This window comes from Tursiops truncatus, chromosome 14, assembly GCF_011762595.2.
Source record: "Tursiops truncatus isolate mTurTru1 chromosome 14, mTurTru1.mat.Y, whole genome shotgun sequence".
Lineage (NCBI taxonomy): Eukaryota > Metazoa > Chordata > Mammalia > Artiodactyla > Delphinidae > Tursiops > Tursiops truncatus.
This window is the reverse complement of record NC_047047.1, coordinates 29,889,467-29,913,272: the sequence shown is the minus strand read 5'-3', so window position 1 is coordinate 29,913,272 and position 23,806 is coordinate 29,889,467. Positions and strand designations below refer to the sequence as shown.

Sequence of the window (23,806 nt, the reverse complement as noted above, 5' to 3'; positions counted from 1 at the left end):
ACCCCTGGTCTGTTTCTGGCAGCGATTAGCTGTGTGCATTGTTTGAGCGAGAGCGACTGAAGGGACAGAAGAAGGCACGACTGAAGAAATTAAAAGCTGGGGTGAGCCTCCTCTGGCGCCTTTGGTCTCTCCCTGAAGCAGCGTGGGCTTCGGAGGGGCAGGGCGGGCTTAGGGGACCGAGAGAACCGGATTGGCAGCTCTTGGAGGGAAGGGCGGCCCTGGGGTGTCAAGGGCGGCCGTGGGGTGTCAAGGGCCTGTGCAGCAGAGCGGGATAGGTTGGGGTGGACCTGGGCGGGGCTTGGAGGGGCGAGGCCAGCCAGGGGGCGGGGCGGGCAGAGAGCGCAGACTCAAATGCGGGCGGACAGCTGGGCTTTCCAGTCCGACAACAACGCTTCGAGAGCCATGGAGCGTACCCGTGGGCGGCTCGCTTGCTCGACCGTGGGGCTGTGGCTGGGGTTGTTGCTGCTGTGCAGCTGGGGGTTCCCTGGGAGCGCCGAGCCCCGGGCCCCGCCGGAGAATATCGGTAGGCGAGAAGGAGGCGGCGCGCGGCGGGGGCGGTGGGAGCGCGCCCCACGCCGGGCGGCCGCTGCCTGATGCTCCAGGCCGGGCACCCGCGACTCCCGCCGGGCCGCGCAGAACGAGCTCCTTGCGCAAGTGGAGCTCTTCCCGGTTCGCACCTTGGGACTACTTTACGTGCCCCAGGGACCGCTCTTTCCCGGGCGTGGAGACTTGCCCACTTGAGCAATGGGCCGTGGAGGGGGGCGACCCGGGCTGGCGGGCGGGCGCCAGGCCTCCCTGCAGCCCCTGAGTCGGAGGCCTTGGGCTCCGGGGAGGCTGAGGCCCCTCCCGCGGCCTTCCCTTGCTGCACTTGTTGGGAAATCGGTCTTCTGGCTGGTCCGGGAGCGACGGGCCAATTCCGCTCTGCAGATGAGAGGCGCACGCGGGCACAGCACACCAAGCAGCGCAGATAAGCTGACCGCGCTGGCCGCGTCTGCTTCCAGTGATGGGCTGGGGCGCCCTTCCCCCGTCCGCTTTGCTGAAGTCGGCCGGCTGGCACAGTCCCCTGGCTTGCACAAGTTCTCTGCCTAGGACGACTACACAGCCGAAACAGTCACTCTTTTAGTTTGAGTCGTTTTGGTTGTTTTCCCCTGTTTATTATGTTTTGTTTTGTTTTTTTTATTCCCCTTTAAGCCGTGTCCTTTGGAATCATTAACCTGTTTACATTAACGAGACGGAACAAATCAAGGCAAAAATGGCGGCCACTTTATTTGAAATGCGTCCTGGAAAGGCCCCGCCTCCTCTGTTCCTTTGCATTGGGCACAAAGAAGGGTGTGCGGCGGTCCACTTGGTTCTTCCGCAACGAACTGTGAGAATCTTGGGCCATCTGGCAAAAAAAAAAAAAAAAAAAAAAAGTGTAACTACCACTTTTGTCTGGGGGCAGTGTCTGGCCAGATTCATAATTCTATCTTCACCGCAGCTGTCACTTGCCTCCCCCTCCCCAGGCTTCCCTAAATTGTTGATCACAGGCTTAAGCAACGTCTGTTGTTGATTTACGGCCTTTCAAAAACAAAGCAAACCTACAAAGCTGGTAAGAGGGAAAAAAACCTGTTCCTTCTTTTTCCCCCATAGCGATTATTGGAGCTGGCATTGGTGGCACTTCAGCAGCCTATTATCTGCGGCAGAAATTTGGGAACGATGTGAAGATTGACGTGTTTGAAAAAGGAGAGGTGGGGGGCCGTCTGGCCACCGTGACTATGCAAGGGCAAGAATATGAGTCAGGAGGTTCCGTCATCCATCCTTTAAATCTGCACATGAAGCGTTTTGTCAAGGACCTGGGTATGTAATTTGGTCTTAGAGCCAAGCAGACTTCAATATGCATGGATATTGTTGTCAGGGAACTGAAACTTTCCTGCCTTGTTAATCATCGTTTACAGTGAAGCTGGTAAAACTGCTTTCCTCACTTTCCTGCTAGCAGTTGGTGCTGCCTTAGGAGCTGCTCTGCTGTAATGGGACACTAGTTATCTGTATCTTCAGTTATCTGGAATTACAGCCATGGGGCACAGGGTGGGGATGGTTGCTGCCGTGGCTTCTCAAACCTCTGGGTTCGTGTTAAAGAATCAAAGAATGGTTGGAGTTAGCAGAAACCCTAGCGTGCTCATTTTACAGCTGGGGAAATGAGGCCCAGAGACTTGAGGTGTCTGGCTTAAGGTCACTCACACAGCTGTAGGTGCAAACATGTGCCTAGAACTTGGGACATCGGACTGCTTGCCTACCAGCAGAGTTACTGGACAGGTATGGGGGAAGCGTGGCCAGCCTCTGCAGGCTATTTCCTCAGGGAATATTGTGTAATTTTGGCCTTCTTCCAGTTATCAGAACTATCCAGTTATGCAAAATAGGATTTGCACAGGAATGGGGCTGACTTCTTTTCCTTAGCTGCTTGCCACATCTCCGGTGGACGCCTCCTGGGCCTCTTTCCTCCGTGAGGGCGAGTGTATGCCAGGAGCCATTTATGCTGCCAAGAGTCATGTCTGACATTTCTGTTTTTAAGTTGAATTCAGCTCATCCTTTGGTTTTTTTCTTTTGACTTTTTAGTCTTTTCAGACTAACTATAGCCAGTCTCATTTTGATGTATCTGCATGATCATCCAACCCATCTTTCAGGGAATCCGCTTTTGGAAAGTGTGGTGTCTAGTGTATCACCCACTGTTCTAAAGATAGAGCTCCTTTAACATGTGTCCTGAGAAGTGGGGGAAGCCCGGATTCACTCACTTCAGAACGTCCCCGATAGCTTCAGATTATCTTCTCTCATTTGAGCAGTACAGAAACCACTGACTTAGCTACCTTTCTTTGTTTTTACAGGTCTCTCTGCTGTTCAGAGCCCTAGTGGCCTAGTGGGGGTGTATAACGGAGAGACTCTGGTATATGAGGAGAGCAGCTGGTTTATAATAAACATGATTAAACTAATTTGGCACTATGGATTTCAGTCCCTCCGAATGCACATGTGGGTAGAGGATATATTAGACAAGTTTATGAGGTAATTTCTTCTCTTCCATTTAACCTAAGACTTATTAGATGATCTGTAGGAATTATAGTTTCTTGGAACAGTTCTCTACCTAACTGCAGCCTGTTTTTAAGATCGTTAGGCAAAATGTTTTGTATACAATACGCAGACCATTTATCCACTTCGAAGCTGAAAGGGTAGTTTATTTTTGCTTCTGAAAACATATTTTGCAAATGCTTATTTAATGTTACCAGACACTTTAAAATGCTCCTTGAAGTCTCGTGACAGCTCTCTGAGGTAAGTACTGTTATTAGCTTCTTTTCACAGGTGTGAAAGGTGGAAGCTTAGAGAGGTTTCAAGTGTGCAAGTCCACCCGCCTAGTAACTGGTGGAGCTGGAGTTCTTACCCAGGCAGTCTGGCTCCAGAGTCCTCTCTCTTAGTCTCGGAACTGTTTTAGTGTTGTGTGTAGATGAATGAGCTGATGTGTACAAGAGCTTGTAGAAAGTATCAGAAAACTTAAATGAGCTTTATTTAACTGTGACGTGATGTTTCAGTGAGCCAGCAGCCTGAAATATCAGTTCTGAGACCCAGGAATTTAAATTAGGATATTAAATTCCCACACTGTCTTGTGTAGTGAGAATACAGGTGCCTCTTTTCCTTCTCTATGTTTTTCTGTATTTTCAAAAATTTCTTTGTGTATGAATATGCATTGCTTTGGGAAGTAGGAAAAATAACATAAGATAACCAGTCTACCTTTGAAAGATACAACCTATTTTTTTTTTTTAAGGTCATTGGCATGTGCTAATTTTTATGCCGGTTTACAGTTTTAGGTCCTGGAGAAACTCAGCTTGTAAATGCTAATAATGTTTCATTACTGTGCCTGTGCCAACGGAATAAAATAATTGTTAAAAAGGTAAAATTAGGGACTTCCCCTGGTGGTGCAGTGGATGAGAATCCTCCTGCCAATGCAGGGGACCCAGGATCGATCCCTGGTCGGGGAAGATCCCACATGCTGCGGAGCAACTAAGCCTGTGTGCCACAACTGCTGAACCTGTGCTCTAGAGCCTGTGAGCCACTACTACTGAGCCCATGTGCCCTAGAGCCTGTGCACTGCAACTACCAAAACCCACGTTCTCTAGGGCCTGCGTGCCACAACTACTGAGCCTGTGTGCTGCAACTGCTGAAGCCCATGTGCCTAGAGCCCACGCCCCGCAACAAGAGAAGCCATTGCAAGGAGAAGCCTCCGCACTGCAATAAAGAGTAGCCCCCACTCGCCACAACTAGAGAGAGCCTGCATGCAGCAACGAAGACGCAATGCAGCCAAAAAAAAAAAAAATTAAATTAAATCTGTCAAAAAAAAAAAAGGTAAAATTACATGTCATATGACCAGGTATTGCCCAGCACAGATGTAAGAGGTGAATAGGATAAATGTACTCTAGTTTCTGTAACTTTTAGTAGTTAGGGATTTCTTTCTTTCTAAACATCATTCTGAGGTCAATTTCTTGAACTCCTTTCCAGCGGGTACATTAAGTTCAGCTATAGTGCAGGTTGTTTTAAAGTAGTCATTCATTCCTTTGTTCATTCACCAAATATTGAGTACTTATTATGTGCCAGGCAGTATTCTAGGTCCTAAAGATGTAGAACCCAGAACATGTCCCTGCCCTCAAAGAATACATATTCTAGTAGAGAGACAAGCGGTTTACTAGGAAAATATATAGAACTTGTATAGAGACAGCCAGTCACTTTTTTTAAAAAATTTTTTTGTTTTGGCTGTGTTGGGTCTTCGTTGCTGCGTGTGGGCTTTCTCTAGTTGCGGTGAGCGGGGGCTACTCTTCCTTGCAGTGCGTGGGTTTCTCATTGTGGTGGCTTCTCTTGTTGCAGAGCACAGGTTCTAGGCGCACGGGCTTCAGTAGTTGCAGCATGCAGGTTCAGTAGTTGCGGCCTGCGGGCCCTAGAGCGCAGGCTCAGTAGTTGTGGTGCATGGGTTTAGTTGTTCCGCAGCATGTGGGATCTTCCCGGACCAGGGATTGAACCCTTGTCCCCTGCATTACAGCCAGTCACTTTTTTTTTTTTTTTTGTGGTACGCGGGCCTCTCACTGTTGTGGCCTCTCCTGTTGTGGAGCACAGGCTCCGGACGCGCAGGCTCAGCGGCCATGGCTCACGGGCCCAGCCGCTCCGCGGCATGTGGGATCTTCCTGGACCGGGGCACGAACCCATGTCCCCTGCATCGGCAGGCGGACTCTCAACCACTGCACCACCAGGGAAGCCCTACAGCCAGTCACTTTTTAAAGAAAGGGGGCATGTTGCTGCATCCTCAGCAGGAAAATCAAGTTCATATGGCATCAGATACAGCCTTGCCTGTGTGTATCAGTTTTCTTGACATGTAGAGAATTGCCCTTTGAGAAATTAAGAAATCACTTTTCAGGTGAATTCAGGGTATTACAGAACTGTGAAAAAGACCCAGTGAGGGGATACATAAGTTATACTATTTTTAAAAAGTTTATTTTATTGAAGTATAGTTGATTTACAATGTGTTAATTTCTGCTGTACAGTGAAGTGATTCAGCTATACATATATATACATTCTTTTTCATATTCTTTTCCGTTATGGTTTATCACAGGATATTGAATATAGTTTCCTGTAGATTATACTATTTTTGATTTTAGAAAACAATTCCCAAACTTTATGGAATTACTGCCCCCCTCCAGTGTATCTTTGATACTTGATTATAGAGCACTGACCTTTGTGTTGTTTAAAGGGCCATCCCTCATACATTACTGTTTCTTTCAATAAATCAAGAACATGCAGATCGTATTTTGATAATTTTGTCATACCCTATGAGACAGTTGGAGAAAGGGCAGGTATTGAGCCAGCATGTGCCAGTTGCTAAAGTAGTGAAATACTGCTGGCCTTGTGAAATAGCTACTAGCTGCATGTTTTCTCTTCCCTGGGAGTCTCCTCCACTGCTCCAGCAGGGAGTCTTGGCTCAGTTCCAGTGCTGTAGTCAGTCTACTTTCTGTTTAATGTTGTACCAGTTATTAAATATTTGTAATATCACTCATGTTACAAAAACCAGGATTGGGAGCCACAGAGGTTGCCAAAGAGGACTCTGGAACAGTGAAATCCCCAACATTTCAGTAAAGTAGTAGTTATTAATCCTGGCTGTACATTATATTCACATGGGGATCTTTTTTTTCTTTGGCCATGCTGTGTAGCTTGCCGGATCTTAATTCCCAACTAGGGATGCAACCTGGCCCCCGTCAGTGGAAGTGCGGAGTCCTAACCACTGGACCACCAGGGAATTCCCAACATGGAGATGTTTTAAAAATAAGAATGATGTGGGACTTCCCTAGTGGCACAGTTTTAAAAATAAGAATGGGGGCTTCCCTGGTGGCGCAGTGGTTGAGAGTCCGCCTGCCAATGCAGGGGACACGGGTTCGTGCCCCGGTCCGGGAGGATCCCACGTGCCGCGGAGCGGCTGGGCCCGTGGGCCATGGCCGCTGAGCCTGCGCGTCCGGAGCCTGTGCTCTGCAACGGGAGAGGCCACAACAGTGAGAGGCCCGCGTACCGCAAAAAAAAAAAAAAAAAAAAAAAAAAAAAATAAGAATGATGTGGGACTTCCCTGGTGGCAGAGTGGTTAAGAATCTGCCAATGCAGGGGACACAGGTTCAGTCCCTGGTCCGGGAAGATCCCACATGCTGCGGAGCAACTAAGCCCGTGCGCCACAACCACTGAGCCTGCGCTCTAGAGCCCGCGGGCCACAACTACTGAGCCCGTGCACCGCAAATGCTGAAGCCCGCACGCTCTAGGGCCTGTGTGCCGCAACTGCTGAGCCCGTGTGCTGCAACTACTGAAGCCTGCGCGCCTAGAGCCTGTGCTCCACAACAAGAGAAGCCACCGCAATGAGAAGCCCGTGTGCTGCCATAAAGAGTAGCACCCGCTCGCCACAACTAGAGAAAGCCCTCGCATAGCAACGAAGACTGAACACAGCAAAAAATAAATTAAGAAAAAAAAAGAATGCTGTGCTCTACTCCTAGACAATTTTTATTTCATTGGTTTGTAGTAGGCATCTGGGCATTGGTGTGTTCACCTCAAGTGAATCTTGCCTATAATCAGGGTTGAGAACCACTAGATTAAAATGTGTAATTGGAGAATATTCTTGAGTTTTTTCTTTCTTTGAATGGTGTAAGAAACCTAAAGTCCTTGCTCAACACATTTTCTCCCTTTTTTGGATATATATGACAGATCCGGTTGGCTCCTTTTTAAAGTGGCTTGTGTGATCATCTGTAGAAATTTTTGGGAGATTTGTTGACCAGCTTTGGGGAGGTACATTGTCATTTTTGTGCTTCTATTTCAGAGTGTGCACAGTGTGAGCAAAAGCCCATGTAACAGTAGTAAACCATGATACTTGAAAGAGGGTTCAAGCTTGTGGTAGGCAAGGCCCCACACCCCTGGGAGTATGCATTTTTCTTTGCTGTTGAAGGTATTTGGGTGGAGATCCTGCTGCCCTTGATATCCACACTTGCCAAGTCAATTTCCAGTTCTGAGCATTTATTTATGCAGTTTTTCTGGTTGGATGCCATTCTTTATTCCAGAATTCATGTCTTATCTCACCCCTTTCCTAATACTTTAGTCACCATTCATGTCTCTTTTCGAACATCTCTTAAGTGTTATATGGTGCACACCACACACACACTTGTGTTGTTCTGTAGTATGCATAGTAGCCAGAATGTCATAGATGTTCAGTCACATATTTGTTGAATTGAATCCTGTGGTCCACAAAATGGCTTCCCGTTGAGATATCTTGGCTTATAGGCTGGGTTCAAGCTCATTCTTGTCTCTAGCACTTAGTGCATTTCTGGGGATATGTTAGATCCTTAACACTTCTTGATCTGAGACTGATAGGACTCATAGTGAAAGGCTTTATAAACACCCTTTTTATTCCTCAAAGGAAAAAAGTTACACCTAACAAGTCATTTTTTATTCTTTTCGTTTTCTCATTTCCCAAATCCAGTCTATCTTGAATCCTATCAGTCTTTAAAATATATTCAGAATTTCACCACTTCTCACCACCATCACTGCTACCGCTTTGATCCAAACCACCATTATCTCTTGTCTGGCGGCATGTGGGATCTTAGTTCCCCAACCAGGGATCAAACCTGCATCCCCAGCATTGTAAGCACAGAGTGATAACCGCTGGACCACCAGGGAAGTCCTGTCTGGATTGTTGGAATAGCCTCATGTGGTGGGCTAAATAATGCCTGCCTCCCTCTGCAAGATGCCTACATTCTAATCCCTGGAACCTGTGAATGTGTTACCTTACGTGGTAAAAGGGACTTTGTAGATAAGATTAAGGATCTTGAAGAGGGGAGATAATTCTTAATTATTTAGGTGGGCCCAATGTAATCACAAGAGTTTTTATAAGAGGGAGGCAGGAGAATCAGAATGAGTATTAGATGGGATGATGGAAGAAAGAAGTTGGAGTGATGCTTGGGGGGGCCATGAGCCAAGGTGGCTTATGGAAACTGAAAAAGGCAAGAAAATGGTTTCTTCCCTCAGAGGTTCTAGAAGGAACCAGCCTTGCTGACAACCTTGACTTTAGCCCAGTGAGATTGACTTTGGATTTCTAACCTGCAGAACCATAAGATAATAAGTTTGTATTGTTTTAAGCCACTGAGTTTGTGATAATTTGTTACTGCAGAAATAGGAAACTAATTCACCTCTTAACTCGTCTCCCAGCTTTTGCCCTTGTGCCATCACAATCCGTTTTCAGCATAGCAGCCAAAGTAGTTTTCTAAAAATCTAAGAGTCATCACATTACTCCTCTGCTGAGAAACTTTCAGTGGCTATTTCATGCAGAGTTACAGCCAAAATCTGTGCCATGGCTTGGAAGACCTGATAGGATGTAGATAATCCCATTCATCATTTTTAAATTTCCTGTTTGTTATGGGCAGAGTTGTGTGTCCTCCCCAACCCCAAACTTATATGGTAAAGTCGTAACCTCCTGTACTTCAGAATGTGACTGTATTTGCAGATAGGGTTGTAATGAAGTAATTAAGTTAAAATGAAACCGTTAGGCTGGGCCCTATCCAATTTGACTGTTGTCCTTATAAGAAGAGTAGATTAGAACACACAGAAGAGGCACCAGGGATGTGCACAGACAGAGGAAAGACCATGTGAGGACACAGCAAGAAGGTGGCCATCTGCAAGCCAAGGAGACAGGCCTCAGAAGAAACCAAACCTGCCAACACCGTGATCTTGGACTTGGAGCCTCCAAACCTGTTGGAAATAAATTTCTGTTGTTTAAGCCAGCCAGCCTGTGATACTTTGTAATGGCAGCCATAGTGAACTAGTATACAGTTGGTATTCTGCGTACTCGTTCACCCATTGTTGAAAGTGGGATATTGGAGTATCCGGCTATTATTGTTGAACTGTCTGTCTCTCCCTTCAGCTCTGTCAGTGTTGCTTCATGTGTTTTGGAGCTCTGTTGTTAAGTGCATATATGTCTATAATTGTTATGTCTTCCTGATGGAGTAACCCTTTTATCATTATAAAATGTCCTCCTTTGTGTCTAGTAACAATTTTTGTCTTAAGTCTATTTTCTCCGATATTAGTGTAGCCACTCCTGCTCTCTTTTCATTACTGTTTGCATGGTATATCTTTTCCCATCTTTTTACTTACAATCTATTTGTGTCTTTGAATCTAAAGTGTATTTCTTGTAGACAAGATAAGTTGGATTATTATTGTTATTTTTTAAATCCAGTCTGCCAATCTCTGTGTTGTGATTGGAGAGTATAGTCCATTTATGTTTAATTACTGTTGATATTTGCTTTTTATATGTCTTTTTTCTTTTTGGCTGCACCACATGGCATGTGGGATCTTAGTTCCCCACCAGGGATTGAACCTGTGCCCCCTGCATTGGAAGGCGGAGTCTTAACCACTGGACTGCTGGGGAAGTCCCTCTATTTGTCTTATATCATTTTTGTTCCTCTGTTTCTCCATTACTCCTGTCTTTTTTTTTAACCCATTTATCTTTTGATGGATATTTGGGTTGCTTCCACCCCTTGGCTGTTGTGAATAATGCTGCAGTAAATGTGGGTGTTCAGTTATCTCTTTGATCCTGCTTTCAGTTTTTTGGGATATATACCTAGAAGTGAGATTGCTGTATCTTTTGGTAATTCTACTTTTAATTTTTTGAGGAAACACCATACTGTTTTCCATAGCAGCTGCACCATTTCACGTTCCCTTCAACAATGCACAAGGGTTCTAATTTCTCTACACCCTTGCCAGCACTTGTTATTTTCTGTTTTTTAGATAGTGGCCATCCTAATGGGTGTGAGATGATAATCTCTTTGTGGTTTTGATTTGCATTTCTCTAATGATTAGTGATGTTGAGCATCTTTTTTTTTTTTTTTTGTAAATTTATTTATTTATTTTTGGCTGTGTTGGGTCTTCATTGCTGCGTGCGGGCTTTTCTGTAGTTGGGGCGAGCGGGGGCTACTCTTTGTTGCAGTGTGCGGGCTTCTCATTGCGGTTGCGGAGCATGGGCTCTAGGCACGTGGGCTTCAGTAGTTGTGGCAGGCGGGCTCAGTAGTTGTGGCTTGTGGGCTCTAGAGCGCAGGCTCAGTAGTTGTGGTGCATGGGCGCAGTTCCTCCGCGGCATGTGGAATCCTCCCGGACCAGGGCTCAAACCCGTGTCCTCTGCATTGGCAGGCGGATTCCTAACCACTCTGCCACCAGGGAAGTCCCTCTTGAGCATCTTTTCCTATGCTTGTTGGCCATTTGTATGTCTTCTTTGGAGAAATATCTATTTAAATTGTTTGCCCATTTTTTAATTGGATTTTTGTTGTTGTTGCTGAGTTGTAAGAGTTCTTTATATATTCTAGATGTTAAACCCTTATCAGATACATGGTTTGCAAATATTTTCTCCCATTTTGTAGGTTGCCTGTTCACTCTGTTGATTGTTTCTTTCACTGCACAGATGGTTTTAAGTTTGATGTAGTCCCATTTATCTTTTTGCTTTTGTTGCCTGTGCTTTTGTTGCCATATCCAGGTAGTCATCGCCAAATCCAATGTCATGAAGCTTTCTCCCTATGTTTTCTTCCAGGAGTTCTATAGTTTCAGGTCTTATGTTTTTGTCTTTAATCCATTTGGAATTAATTTTTGTATATCATCTAAGGTAAGGGTCCAGTTTCATTTTTTTGCACGTGGATATCCAGTTTCCCAGCCCCATTTGTTGGAGATACTATTCTTTACCCCATTGTGTAGCCTGGGCACCTTTGATGAACATTTGATGATATACATGAGGATTTATTTCTGGATTCTCTGTTTTGTTCCACTTATCTGTATGTCTGTTTTTATGCTGGCACTAAACTGTTTTGATTACAGTAGCTTTGTATTATGCTTTGAAATTAGGAAGTGTGAGACCTCCAGCTTTGTTTTTCTTTCTTCATATTGTTTTGGCTATTTGGGATCTTTTGAAATTCCATGTGAATTTTAGGAATTTTTTCCAGTTCTGCAAAAAAAAAAAAAATGTCACTGGGATTTTGATGGGGATTGCACTGAATGTGTAGATCACTTTAGGTAATATGGACATTTTAACAATTTCAAGTCTTCCAGTCCATGAACACAGGATGTCTTTAATGTCTTTCAGCAGTGTTTTGTAGTTTTCAGTGTACAAGTCTTTTTGTCTCCTTGGTTAAGCTTACTCCTAAATATTTTATTCTTTTTGATGCTATTGTAATGGATTGTTTTCTTCATTTCCTTTTCGTATTGTTCATTGTTAACATAGTGCCTTTAAAAAATATTGAGATATAATTGACATATGACATTGTGTAAGTTTAAGGTGTACAACATGTTGATTTGATACATTTATAATATGTATTACATTATGATTACCACCATAGCTAAACACCTCTGTCATATCACATAATTATTATTTCTTTTATGCGGCAAGAACATTTAAGACCTAGTCTCTTAGAAACTTGGAAGTATATAAAATAGTATTGTTGGCTGTCATCATTATGCTGTGCATTAGATCTCTAGAATTTATTCATCCTCTAGGTGGTGCCTTCTTTTGTTTTAGAGAGTGTACCATTTTAATTCTCTTGCTGTTTCTTTCAGAATACATATTTTTGTTATTGTGTTAGTAGTTTCCCTGGGGATTACAGTTACTATCTTAACTTAAAATAATGTTAATTGCTTAAAACAATGTTAATTGAATTAATACCAACTTAATTTCAATAGTACACAAAAACTTTACTCCAATATAGCTTTGTTACCTCACCATACTTTGTGCTATTGTCATACAAATTATGTCTTTATGTTCTATAAGCTTATTAGTTTTATAATTATTGCTTTATGCAGTTTTTAAAAAGTCAGCTAAGGGGAAAGAATTTCAAGCATATACAGTGGTCCCTTGGTATGCATGGGGGATTGGGTGCAGGACCACCCCACAGATACCAAAACCTGCAGATGCTCAGATCTCTTACAGTTGGCCCTCTGTATCTGTGAGTTCTGCATTTGTGGAAATGGAATGCCAGCTGTATATTTTTTAGAAAAAATTTGTGTATAAGTGGACCCGTACAGTTCAAATCTGTGTTGTTTAAGGGTAAACTGTATATCTTTATACTGTCTTTTTTTTTTTTTTGCGGTACGCTGGCCTCCCACTGTTGTGGCCTCTCCCGCTGTGGAGCACAGGCTCCGGACGTGCAGGCTCAGCGGCCATGGCTCACGGGCCCAGCCACTCTGCAGCATGTGAGATCTTCCCGGACCGGGGCACGAACCCGTGTCCCCTGCATCGGCAGGCGGACTCTCAACCACTGCGCCACCAGGGAAGCCCCTATACTGTCTTTTATATTTACCTATTTAATTACCTTTACCCATTCTTCATGTGGATTTGAGTTTCTGTCTGGTGCTATCTCAGCCGGAAGGGCAACTTTTAGTATTTCTTGTAGGGAAGGTTTGCTAGTGTTAAATTATCTGTTTTTGTTTACCTGGGATTATATTAATTTCTCTTTATTTTTGAAGGATAGATTTGCTGGATATAGAACTCTTGGTTGATAGTCTTTTTTTTTCCCAGCATTTTCAATATGTCATCCCACTATCTTCTGGACATCATGGCTTCTGAAGAGAAGTCAGCTCCTAATCTTACCGAGGATCATTTTTGCTGGATGAGTTGCTTTTCTCTTGCTGCTTTCAAGATTTTCTCTTTATTTATCCACGGTTTAACCATTATGTGTTTAGGTGTAGATTTTTTTGAGTTTATCCTTTTTGGATTTGTTGAGCTTCCTGGATGTATAGATTATTGTCCTCCATCAAATTTGGGAAATTTTTGACCATTATTTCTTCATAAATTTTTTGTTGGTTTCTTTTTTCTCCTCTCCTTCTAGGATTCCATTATGTGTATCTTGGTATGCTTTTTGTTGTCTCACAGGCTCCGAGGCTCTGATCATTTTCTTAACTCTTGATTCTTTCTGTCCCTGATTGTATAATCTCAACTGACCTTATCTTTAAATTCACTGATTCTTCTGCTGTTTCAAATCTGCTGTTGAGCCCCTCTAGGGAATTCTTTTTTTTTTTTTTTTTGCGGTACACGGGCCTCTCACCGCTGCGGCCCCTCCCGCTGCGGAGCACAGGCTCCAGCTCCGGACGCGCAGGCCCAGTGGCCATGGCCCACGGGCCTAGCCGCTCCACGGCACGTGGGATTCTCCTGGACCGGGGCACGAACCCGCATCCCCCGCATCGGCAGGCGGACTCCCAACCACTACGCCACCAGGGAAGCCCTCCTCTAGGGAATTTTAATTTCAGACTATACTTTCCAACTCCAGAATTTTAAATTTTTTTCTATAATTGCTTTATTAACAGTCTATTTGTTCTAATCATTGTTTTCATACTTGCTCTAGTTCTTTAGATATGGATTCCTTTAGTTCTTTGAACATATTTATAATATCTGATTTAAAGTCTTTGTCTATGGGACTTTCCTGGTGGTCCAGTGGTTAAGACTCTGTGCTTCCAATGCAGGGGGCGTGGGTTCGATCCCTGGTTGGTGAACTAAGATCCCATGTGCCGTGTAGCGAGGCCTACTAGTCTTTGTCTGGTAGGTCCAATGTCTGGGTTTTCTCTGGGAAAGTTTCTGTTGACTCCTTCCTCCCCCCCCACCCCATGTATGGGCCATACTTTCATGTTTCTCTGAGTATCTCGTGATTTTTGTTGAAAACTGGACATTTAAAATAATATTAAATGGCAGCTCTGGAAATCAGAACTTCCCTCACCCCAGGTTTGTTGTTGTTTGTTTGTTTAGTGACTTTCTGGGACTGATTCTGTGAAGTCTGTGTTCTTTGCCATGTATGGCTCCTCGAGTGTGTGTGTTGGGATGTGTTTGCAATGCTCTGGAGGGTGGCTTACAACTCTACTTTAGCCTTTACCTCTGGCTTGCTCAAAGCCTCAAGGTCAGCCAGAGGTGACAAGATTAGGGCCTTCTCAGGTCTTTCCTGGACACGTGACAGCCTTGTACATGGACATGAGCTTCTAGGTCCCCAGGAATGAATTGGGGTTTTTCATTCCCCAATATTAAAAAAAAAAAATCTTTTGTTAAGCCTCTTATCAGCCCCAATTGGTATCACAGCCTCAGGCAGCTGATGTTAAATTGCCACTGATGTTTTTGACAGATGCACTCAGGATGGGCTGTTTGTACAGAGCGAGCTCTGAATCAGGTCAAAAAAGACAAGCCCTAATCTAAAAAATACAACAAACTAGTGAAAATAACAAAAAGAAACAGACTCACAGATATAGAGAACAAACTAATGGTTACCAGTGGCGGGGGGGAATACAGGGGTGGGGGCTGGGAGGTACAAACTATTGGGTGTAAGATAGGCTACAGGATGTATTGTGCAACTTGGGAAATATAGCCAATATTGTGTAATAACTGTAAAGGGAGTATATCCTTTAAAAATTGTATTTAAAAAAACAAAAGGACAGTCCCTGAGGAAGGAGCTTTTGAGTGAGTTGCCAGATAGGGCAAAAGTGGCACTTCTCTGGGAATGGGAATTTTGGGATGCTCTCTGGGAATGGGAATTTTGGGATGCTCTCTGGGAATGGGAATTTTGGGATGCTCCAAGCCTGTTTTATCCCCTGCTGTGGCTGCCAGCTTGCTGGTTTCACAGGGATTGTAGTTGCAAGGCTGCTGATTTTGAAGGCTACCTTGTTGCTAGCAAGAGGGGAATGGGAATAGGGGAAGTTAAAATACCACAAGGCTCACTTGTTCTTACAGACATTCAGCCATTTTTCTTGAATAAATTCTCCTGGGATTTTGTTTATTTCCAGAGTTTTGAAAAAGTTGATGTTGACAATATTTGTCAGTGTTCTCATTGCTTTTATTTAGGGGCAGATTTTTTAAGGTCCTTACTCAATTATTGTAGAAGTGCTTCATCCCATCTTCCCTACTTTTTTCTGTCTGTGCCTCTACCTGTTCTCCTGGATCTCTCTGCTTCAGCTGCAGTACCAGGCATGCTGCTGTCATAACGCCTTTGCACTGCTCATACCTCTGTCTGAAATATTTCCCCCCACTCCCGTCCCTGCAAGGATTGTATCCTCACCTCCTTCGGGTGTTTGCTGATGGATCACCTTCTCAGTGAGGCCTTTCCTTGACTACTTATTTTTTTGTATCATCTTATTTAGAGTTGCAACCCTGTCAGCTCCAAACATTTCCAATCTATTTTTTTTTTTAGTTTTAATTTTTAATTTTATTTATTTATTTTTGGCTGCATTGGGTGTTCGTTTCTGCACGCGGGCTGTCTCTAGTTGAGGTGAGTGGGGGCGGCTACTCTTCGTTGTGGTGCGTGGGCTTCTCATCGTGGTGGCGTCTCTTGTTGAGGCGCATGGGCTCTAGGCACGTGGGCTTCAGTAATTGTGGCGCATGGGCTTAGTCGCTCCGTGGCATGTGGGATCTTCCCAGACCAGGGCTCGAACCTGTGTCCCATGCATTGGCAGGTGGATTCTTAACCACTGTGCCACCAGGGAAACCCTCCAATCTTATTTTTGATTTACTTTTCTCCTTGATAATTATCATCCTCTAAACTGTCATATAATTTGCTTGCATTTCTTTATTTATTTTATTGCCTGTTTCCCCATCTAGAACAAAAGCTCCATTAGAGCAGGGACTTCTTTCTGTGTTGTACTGACTTCTGCATCCTTAGCACCTAGAACAGTGTCTGACTCAAAGTTGATGCTCCATAAATATTTGTTGAATGATTAAATGAATGAATGAGTGAATAAATGGGTAGGGGGTATACAAATGTAGTTTAAAAAGAAAAGAAGTTTGTGTAAGCAATCTGATTAGCAGAAACTACTTGTTACGTCTCACTTTATAGTAAATAGGCATTCTTTTTTTCTTAAATTTATTTATTTCATTTATTATTTATTTTTGGCCGTGTTGGGTCTTCGTTGCTGTGTGCGGGCTTTTCTCTAGTTGCGGCGAGTGGGGGCTACTCTTCGTTGCGGTGCGCAGGCTTCTCATTGCGGTGGCTTCTCTTGTTGCAGAGCACAGGCTCTAGGTGCGCAGGCTTCAGTAGTTGTGGCTCGCGGGCTCTAGAGCGCAGGCTCAGTAGTTGTGGCGCAGGGACTTAGTTGCTCCGCGGCATGTGGGATCTTCCCGGACCAGGGCTGGAACCCGTGTCGCCTGCATTGGCAGGCGGATTCTCAACCACTGCACCACCAGGGAAGCCCCTAAATAGGCATTCTAATGCAGGGGTCTCTAACCCCTGGGCCTCGGACCTGTTAGGAACCAGGCCAAACAGCAGGAGGTGAGCAGGGACGGGGTTGGGGGGGTGGGGGTGGGCTGGGCAAGCGAGCGAAGCTTCATCCGCCGCTCCCCATCGCTCGCATTACCGCCTGAACCATCACCCCTGCCCCGTCCGTGGAAAAATTGTCTTCCATGGAACTGGTCCCTGGTGCCGAAAAAGTTGGGGACGGCTGTAATGCAGCTAGTATTGTAAAGCAGTTACGGTGCTCAGTGTTTATACGGTATATATTGTCTCATGTCACCCTCTATGAGGCCTTTACTTAGGAGGCTTGTTTGAGTGGGGTTGGGGCTCCGGTGGGAGGAGGCAGGGAATCATTTTTTTATAACATCATACTTAAGTTATTTAATTGGCTACTATTTTGTCATGCTGACCATTACAAAAGATTGCTCTTCATTTTATGAGGTATTCAGTGTATTATTTTTCTGAAGAACTCAGTGTTCTCATCTTTTTCCAACTTCCTAGGGACTACAAGCCAAACAGTATGGGCCGGAAGGAATTATTTTAATTTCTCAGTTTTGGCACAGAGAATTTTTCCACAAAAATATATTCAACATTTTGTATACTACACCGTTAGACAGTAGGTAATGTTGAAATGGATATGACATTATCTCTGCTCTTTAAAAAAATTACAGATTATTTTGAGAGAAGAAATTTGATGTAAAAACTCTTCTATGATCACTGGTAGAGATCTTTCCTTGGCACTTATTTCTTCCTTTGCTTCGTACACTTATCTGTGCATATTCCTGAGTACCTGTTCCTAACTGTAAGTTCCTTGAGAGAAAGAAACTATGTCTTCCTCATTTTTGTATCACTTGCACCCTGAAAAAATATGTATTGAATTATTGCATGAACTAATTTATGTGAACATTTTTTCAAGTCTGTAAAGTGCAGAGAATGTCAGGTGATAGTTCCTAAAAATTAAATAATTCGAAGTAGTATCTAAGTGCTGAGCATGAGTGCTAAGTTTTATGGGACTTTTGGAGGTGATGACATCACTGTGGACTGGGAAGTTGGGTAAGACTTTGCAGAGGGTTTGGGATTCAGGCTCTGAAGGAAAGTGTAGCTAGTTGTTGTATGATTAGGGATGGGAAGTGTATTCCAGATGGAGGGAAGAGGCAGTGCAGTGTTTGGGAGCAATACCCAGAGCATATTTGAGAGCAGTGAATGAATGGGTCAGCTGTATTCAAGTGGAAGATTGTGTGTGTGTGTGTGTGTGTGTGTGTATGTGTGTGTATGTGTGTGTGTATGTGGTTGAAGGCAGAGGGGGATAGTGGTTCTTGAGCCTTCTACTTGCCATGTGACTTTTAGACACGTTCTTTAACTTCTACTTTGCTTCTTTATCTGCAATTGAGCAAAGGAGTTAGTTAGACTTGATGAGTTTGGCTCTAAAAATCCATGATTTTTTTTTTTAATGTCAGAACTTTAGTAAGTAACAGTAATACGCAAGATGTTTTTTGAGTAAGTGGATGGATGACAAAATAAGGGTATTTTAGGACATCTGGGAGATTCATAAATGTTTTAAAGAAGAGAAACTAGAGGCAGGTAGATCAGTTATTCATTTTAGTAGTTTGAATATAAATCCTCACTTAAGATCAGGGAGATGAGAATGAAGTAACAGAAGAGATGTTAGAAAGATTGATAAGGTTTCCTTCTTAGGTGGGAGAAGCAGAGAGGAGAAGTGAAATGTTTAAATTTGAAACTAAATGAACCGAGAATGACATGTAGGATGTTGGGAGTAACTTGTTATTTTTGGTTGTGGGAGGAGAGAGGATCAAGTCTAGTGGAAAGGTAAAGTTTAACTTTAGACATGTCTAAGTGTGCTCAAGATAAGATGAATAAGACATACCTACTTCTTGAAAGGTGCTCCCAGTGACCATATTAATGCAGAAGAGTGTATATAAAGGACAGTGGACTTCCCCCAAAGGAGGCGGAGGGAGAGGGAGGCCAAGAACCTCTGGGATACCTGGGGCAGATGGTGACTGAGGTGCATCTCACAGGATAGGTAGGGACTCATCAGAAGGACACATGAAAGTCACTTTGAGTCTTAGAATGCTATTTTCCTTTTTTATGTGTACCCTTCCCCCTGTCTTGTTTGGTGTTTAATGGCCATTTCTTTTCTGTTCAAAAGGATCTACCGCTACCAATCTCATGACTATGCCTTCAGTAGCGTAGAAAAGTTACTACATTCCCTAGGAGGGGACGACTACCTTGGATTATTTAACCGATCACTTCTTGAAACCTTGCAGAAAGCAGGCTTTTCTGAGAAGTTCCTCGATGAAATTATTACTCCTGTCATGAGGGTCAATTATGGCCAAACCATGAACATCAATGGCTTTGTAGGTAAGTCAGGGCTTGGAATAGTTATGGACATTAGTTTACAGAGTGGTTTACCTGATGCTATGGTGGCTCCTTACTTTAGGCCATGTTTTGGAGAAGACTGCCTTTCTTTGTGAAACCTCAGACACAATAAAAATGTTGGCAAAATTGTGTATATGTAAATGTGCATTTCTATGAGAACAGAGTCTTTAGCTTTTATTAGTTGAATGCTTCTCATCTGGGGGAGATTTTGCTCCCAGAGCCACTTGGCAATGTCTAAAGACATTTGGAGCAGGGCTTAGCTAATTGGGAAGGGAGAGTGGGTAGAGGGCCTCTTTACAGAGTCAGAATTAAAACATATTTTCTTCCTACTGCTGACAGGGGCAGTGTCAATGTCCTGTACTGATCCTGGCCTTTGGGCAGTAAAAGGTGGCAATAAACTTGTTTGCTCACGGCTCCTTCAGGCTTCCAAAAGCAATCTTATATCTGGCTCAGTAATGTCCATAGAGGAGAAAACAAGGACCAAGCAGACAGGTAAACTTGAACTTCTATTTTACTGTTCCTAATTTTCCCTGCAGAAAATAACTGCTCGGGGAGAAAAACCTCTTTCTCCATCTCTCACTCAGTTCCAAATGATGGAACGGAATTTTAGTTTCCCGACCAGGGATTGAACCTGCGCCCCCTGCACTGGACGGCCAGGGAAGTCCCAAATGATGGAATTTTAAATTGGAGGTGTTGTATGTCATGTAGAAATATTCACAAATGTGCTCAAGTACAGCAGCATGACTCTTTGGATTTAAAAAACAATTTCATCCTCAGAAGTAAAAATTTCATATTTTGTTCTTATTGACAAGATTTTATTTCCATTCCAAGTAGAAAATTGGCCTCATTGTAATACAAGTCCAAGGGATAATTATCTTAAGGGATAAAACTTGTTTAATTCCTTAGAATTATAGAGAAACTATTAAGAAGGTATAGAATTATTTTTAGAAGGTATAAAATATAGTATGTTAGAAACATTAAAAAAATCTATGCTTCCCTATTTCCTCTAGGAAATCCCACAAAGGTGTATGAAGCGGTCTACCAAACCGGATCTGAGACCCATTCAGCCTTCTATGACATCGTCCTGGTGGCCACTCCATTGAATCGAAAAATGTCCAATATAACTTTTCTCAACTTTGATCCTCCAATTGAGGAATTCCATCAATACTACGAACCTTTAGTGACAACTTTAATTAAGGGGCAGTTGAATTCAACTGTCTTTACCTCTAGAGCTTTAGATGAGTTTGATCTCGGTACAGTCTTAACCACTGATAATCCAGATTTGTTCATTAACAGCATTGGGTTTGTGTCTTCTGTAGAAGAAAGTAATAATCCTCAACCAAAAGCGGACAGGTCACACGTTTGGAAGATCTTTTCAGCAGGACCTCTTACTAAAGAACAAATTTTAAAGCTCTTTGTGTCCTATGATTATGCTGTGAAGCGGTCATGGCTTGCATACCCTCATTATACGCCTCCAGAGAAATGCCCTTCCATCATACTCCACGATCGACTTTATTACCTCAACGGCATGGAGGTTGCAGCAAGTGCCATGGAAGTGAGTGCTGTTGCAGGCTACAATGCTGCTCTCCTCGCCTATCACCGCTGGAACGGGCACACACACATGATTGACCAAGAGGACTTATATGAGAAACTTAAAACTGAACTATGAAATACCACTATTTCTTTTTTTTCCGTCCTGGTTCCAAATGGAATTATCATTGCAAAAAAGAACACAGTCTGAGCAGAGACGATTTTGAAACAGATATTTTGCTGTTATCATTGTTTAACAAAAGTAATCCCAGTGAATCATGAGATATACAAGGTTCTAATTAAGCATGAAGGCATAACTATTGCATCTCCAAAATTTATTCTTTCTTTAATATCCATCAGCAGTGTTTCCCAAACTTCTCTGATCATAAGAATCATCTGGAGTTTGTTAAACGTACGGATTCTCTAGCTCCTCTGGAGATTCTGATTTAAGAGGTCTGGGGTGGGGCCCTGGATTTTGAACCAAACCTTAAAGCATTTTAAGCGGAGCACTTGAGGAAGACTTACCTTTTAGTTCGGGACTAGTTCATTTGTGCTTCGCAGCTGGATGTGACCTTCAGTCAGATACAACTACTATGGGAGCTGGTATCTTATGCCCGGCTTTAGTAATTTATATTTTTCAAAGTACGTATGCCCATGCTTGAAGCCTTGACTTTCAGAATGTTCTTTTCATTGCTTCTCTCTCTATTTCATTAGGGGTGAAAATCAGAAGTCTTAGTTTAGTATAAATTTAAGATGTCATACAAAAATCTTAAGTAAAATGAAAAGTGCAGGCTACTGATTTAAGAAATTGGCCTTCTATTATCAAACCCTCACCTGAGGAGCTTTTAAAAATAGCGATGGAGCTCCACAAGAGAGATTCTGATTTAGTTGAGGACAGGACCTCAGCTTTTTGTAGCTTTTGAAAGTTCCTAACGTGCATCCTGGGTTGAGATTCACTAATGGTGGTGGTTTATGATGTTTCCCAAGGGTTTTTAGTGCCTTACGAGTCCCAAGAAACCCAATCCGTTATCAAAGCGGGTCCATGTTGCAAAGAATGATTTCTCTCATTGAGAACTCTAGTAATCTTGATAGTAAGGTGCAGTGACAGTCTCACAGCAGAGGCAACTTAGATTACTCCAGAGCAGTTGGCACTAGAGGAGGATATTCAGCAAGACACCTTGCTTGATCAGATCCCGTGTATGTTCAAACTGTTAAATGCTTCTAAAGGTACTGTAGCATTTTGGTTGAGAAATTGGTTGCTGAAATCTTTTGAGGCCCTGGTTCTGAGCCTCAGCTGTACATTGGAATCACCTGTAGGAGTGCTTCCTGAATGATTCTAATATGTAGCCAAACTTGAGAACCAGTTCTCCATCTGTACAAAGATTATGAGTGACTGTCCTTATAGTCACTGGGAGGACAGGACAAGTAAAAGCTTGTGAATTCTAAAAGTAACTGCAACCAAGTTAACATGTATTGTTTTTTTAAAAAAAAAGCCCTCCAGATTATAGCAAAAAAGAGAACACTGATTCTTAAAACAATTTCTTCTCTATTACAATTGTGAATAATATGCTGATAAAACTGCCAAGATATATTTGATGTAGAGGCAGGAATTAAATTTATAGTTTGTCAAAGGGTCAGCTTTTTACTATTTTTATTCTTAATAAGTATGTTGAGACATTCAGTTTTTCCTTTTGTGGTTTTAATGAAGAGAGATATAGAGAGTGTAATACTATTATGTATATGCTAAAAGTGGGTGAATACTAGTGAGGTAATTTAATTTCTATCACTTATAGACTTGTTTTGCGATAGGACATATTTGTACCTAGAACACCAATTTAAAAGGTTGCTGTTATATCAAACCCAACTCTGTTTTCCAACAAGGCATCTGAAGTTGTTTCCTCAAAGAGCAAAACAGGTTATCCGTATGTCAAGCATATTAGTATTAATGCAATTACAGCATTAAAAAAACTTTTTTTTTAAATTGGAAGAAAAACCTATCAGGGCCTATTATTCCAGGAGGCCGCTCAAATCATCTTTTTACAGAAGAGACTGGTAAAAATTATGCAGGGGCTGAGTGAAGGCCAAGTTCTGCTCCAGTGGTTCTCCAACTTGAGTGTGCATCGGAATCACCTGGAAGCCTTGTTAAAACATTGCTGGGCCTCACCCCAGAATTTGTTTCAGTAGGTTTGGAGTGGTATACAAAAGACTGCATTTCTGTTATGTTCCTAGGTGATGCTACTGGTCTAGGAACCACACTTAGAAAACCAGTTCAACAATTCAGCTCTACGTGGCTGCAAAAAACACAAGCTTGTTGACATTAGTGAAGAATTAAAAAGAGAATGGAAAAATAGAAATGTATTGGCCTTCGTTAGTTTGATCCCTCTCGCTATTCTTTTGCTGTAAACATTTCCTATAAATAGGAAATACCACTTTACATACACATAAGCCACCCGTTTTATTATACTTTACAAGTACCTCACGTACTCAGTGTACACCCCACTCTCCAGTTTTAAAGCAATTCATGATTCGTAGGCTTTTTACCAGATCACAAAAATAAGCATTTGCTTGATAGGTTTCTTAAAGTTAGGTTTATGATACAACCATCTGTAAAATATCTCTCATTTGAGTTTGTGAACCATAAAATTTATGAACTAGGTGAATATATCATGGGCAGTGTTATCACTATCTTCTCCACAAAGAACCACAGTGCACTGGAATGTTTTTCTCTGGAATTGTATTTCTATTCTTATATTCAAAAAAAATTTCCCACGTTACGTTCAAAATAAAACCATGATATCATGACTTCCTGTGTTTTACTTCTGTTGTACTATATGGTTGACCCTTCAACAATGTGGGGGGTAGGGACGCCGACCCCCAAGCAGCCAAAAATCTGCGTGTAACTTAGTCAGCCCTCTGCACATGTGGTTCCTCCATCCAGTTCAGAATCCGTGGATTCAAACCACCATGGATGGTGTAGCACTGTAGTATTAGCAAATTATTTACTAATAATCCAAAATTATTTTGGAAAAAATCTGTATAGAAGTGGGCCTGCACAATTCAAACCTGTGTTGTTTGAGCAAAACCGTACTTGGTATGTAAACGTATGTGAAAAAGTC

The 23,806-nt window shown here is 42.8% G+C and overlaps 1 protein-coding gene across 1 annotated transcript; it reads left to right on the top strand.

The window, feature by feature from the left end:
- Positions 1 to 336: 336 nt before the first annotated feature.
- On the top strand, positions 337 to 23,492 carry PCYOX1 (prenylcysteine oxidase 1). Its single transcript, XM_004321998.4, has 6 exons — positions 337 to 523; positions 1,630 to 1,836; positions 2,859 to 3,033; positions 18,931 to 19,142; positions 19,500 to 19,652; positions 20,171 to 23,492. The coding sequence occupies exons 1-6, from the start codon at positions 352 to 354 to the stop codon at positions 20,827 to 20,829; spliced, it is 1,578 nt and encodes a 525-aa protein (XP_004322046.2). The 5' UTR covers positions 337 to 351; the 3' UTR covers positions 20,830 to 23,492.
- The last annotated feature ends 314 nt before the right edge of the window (positions 23,493 to 23,806 follow it).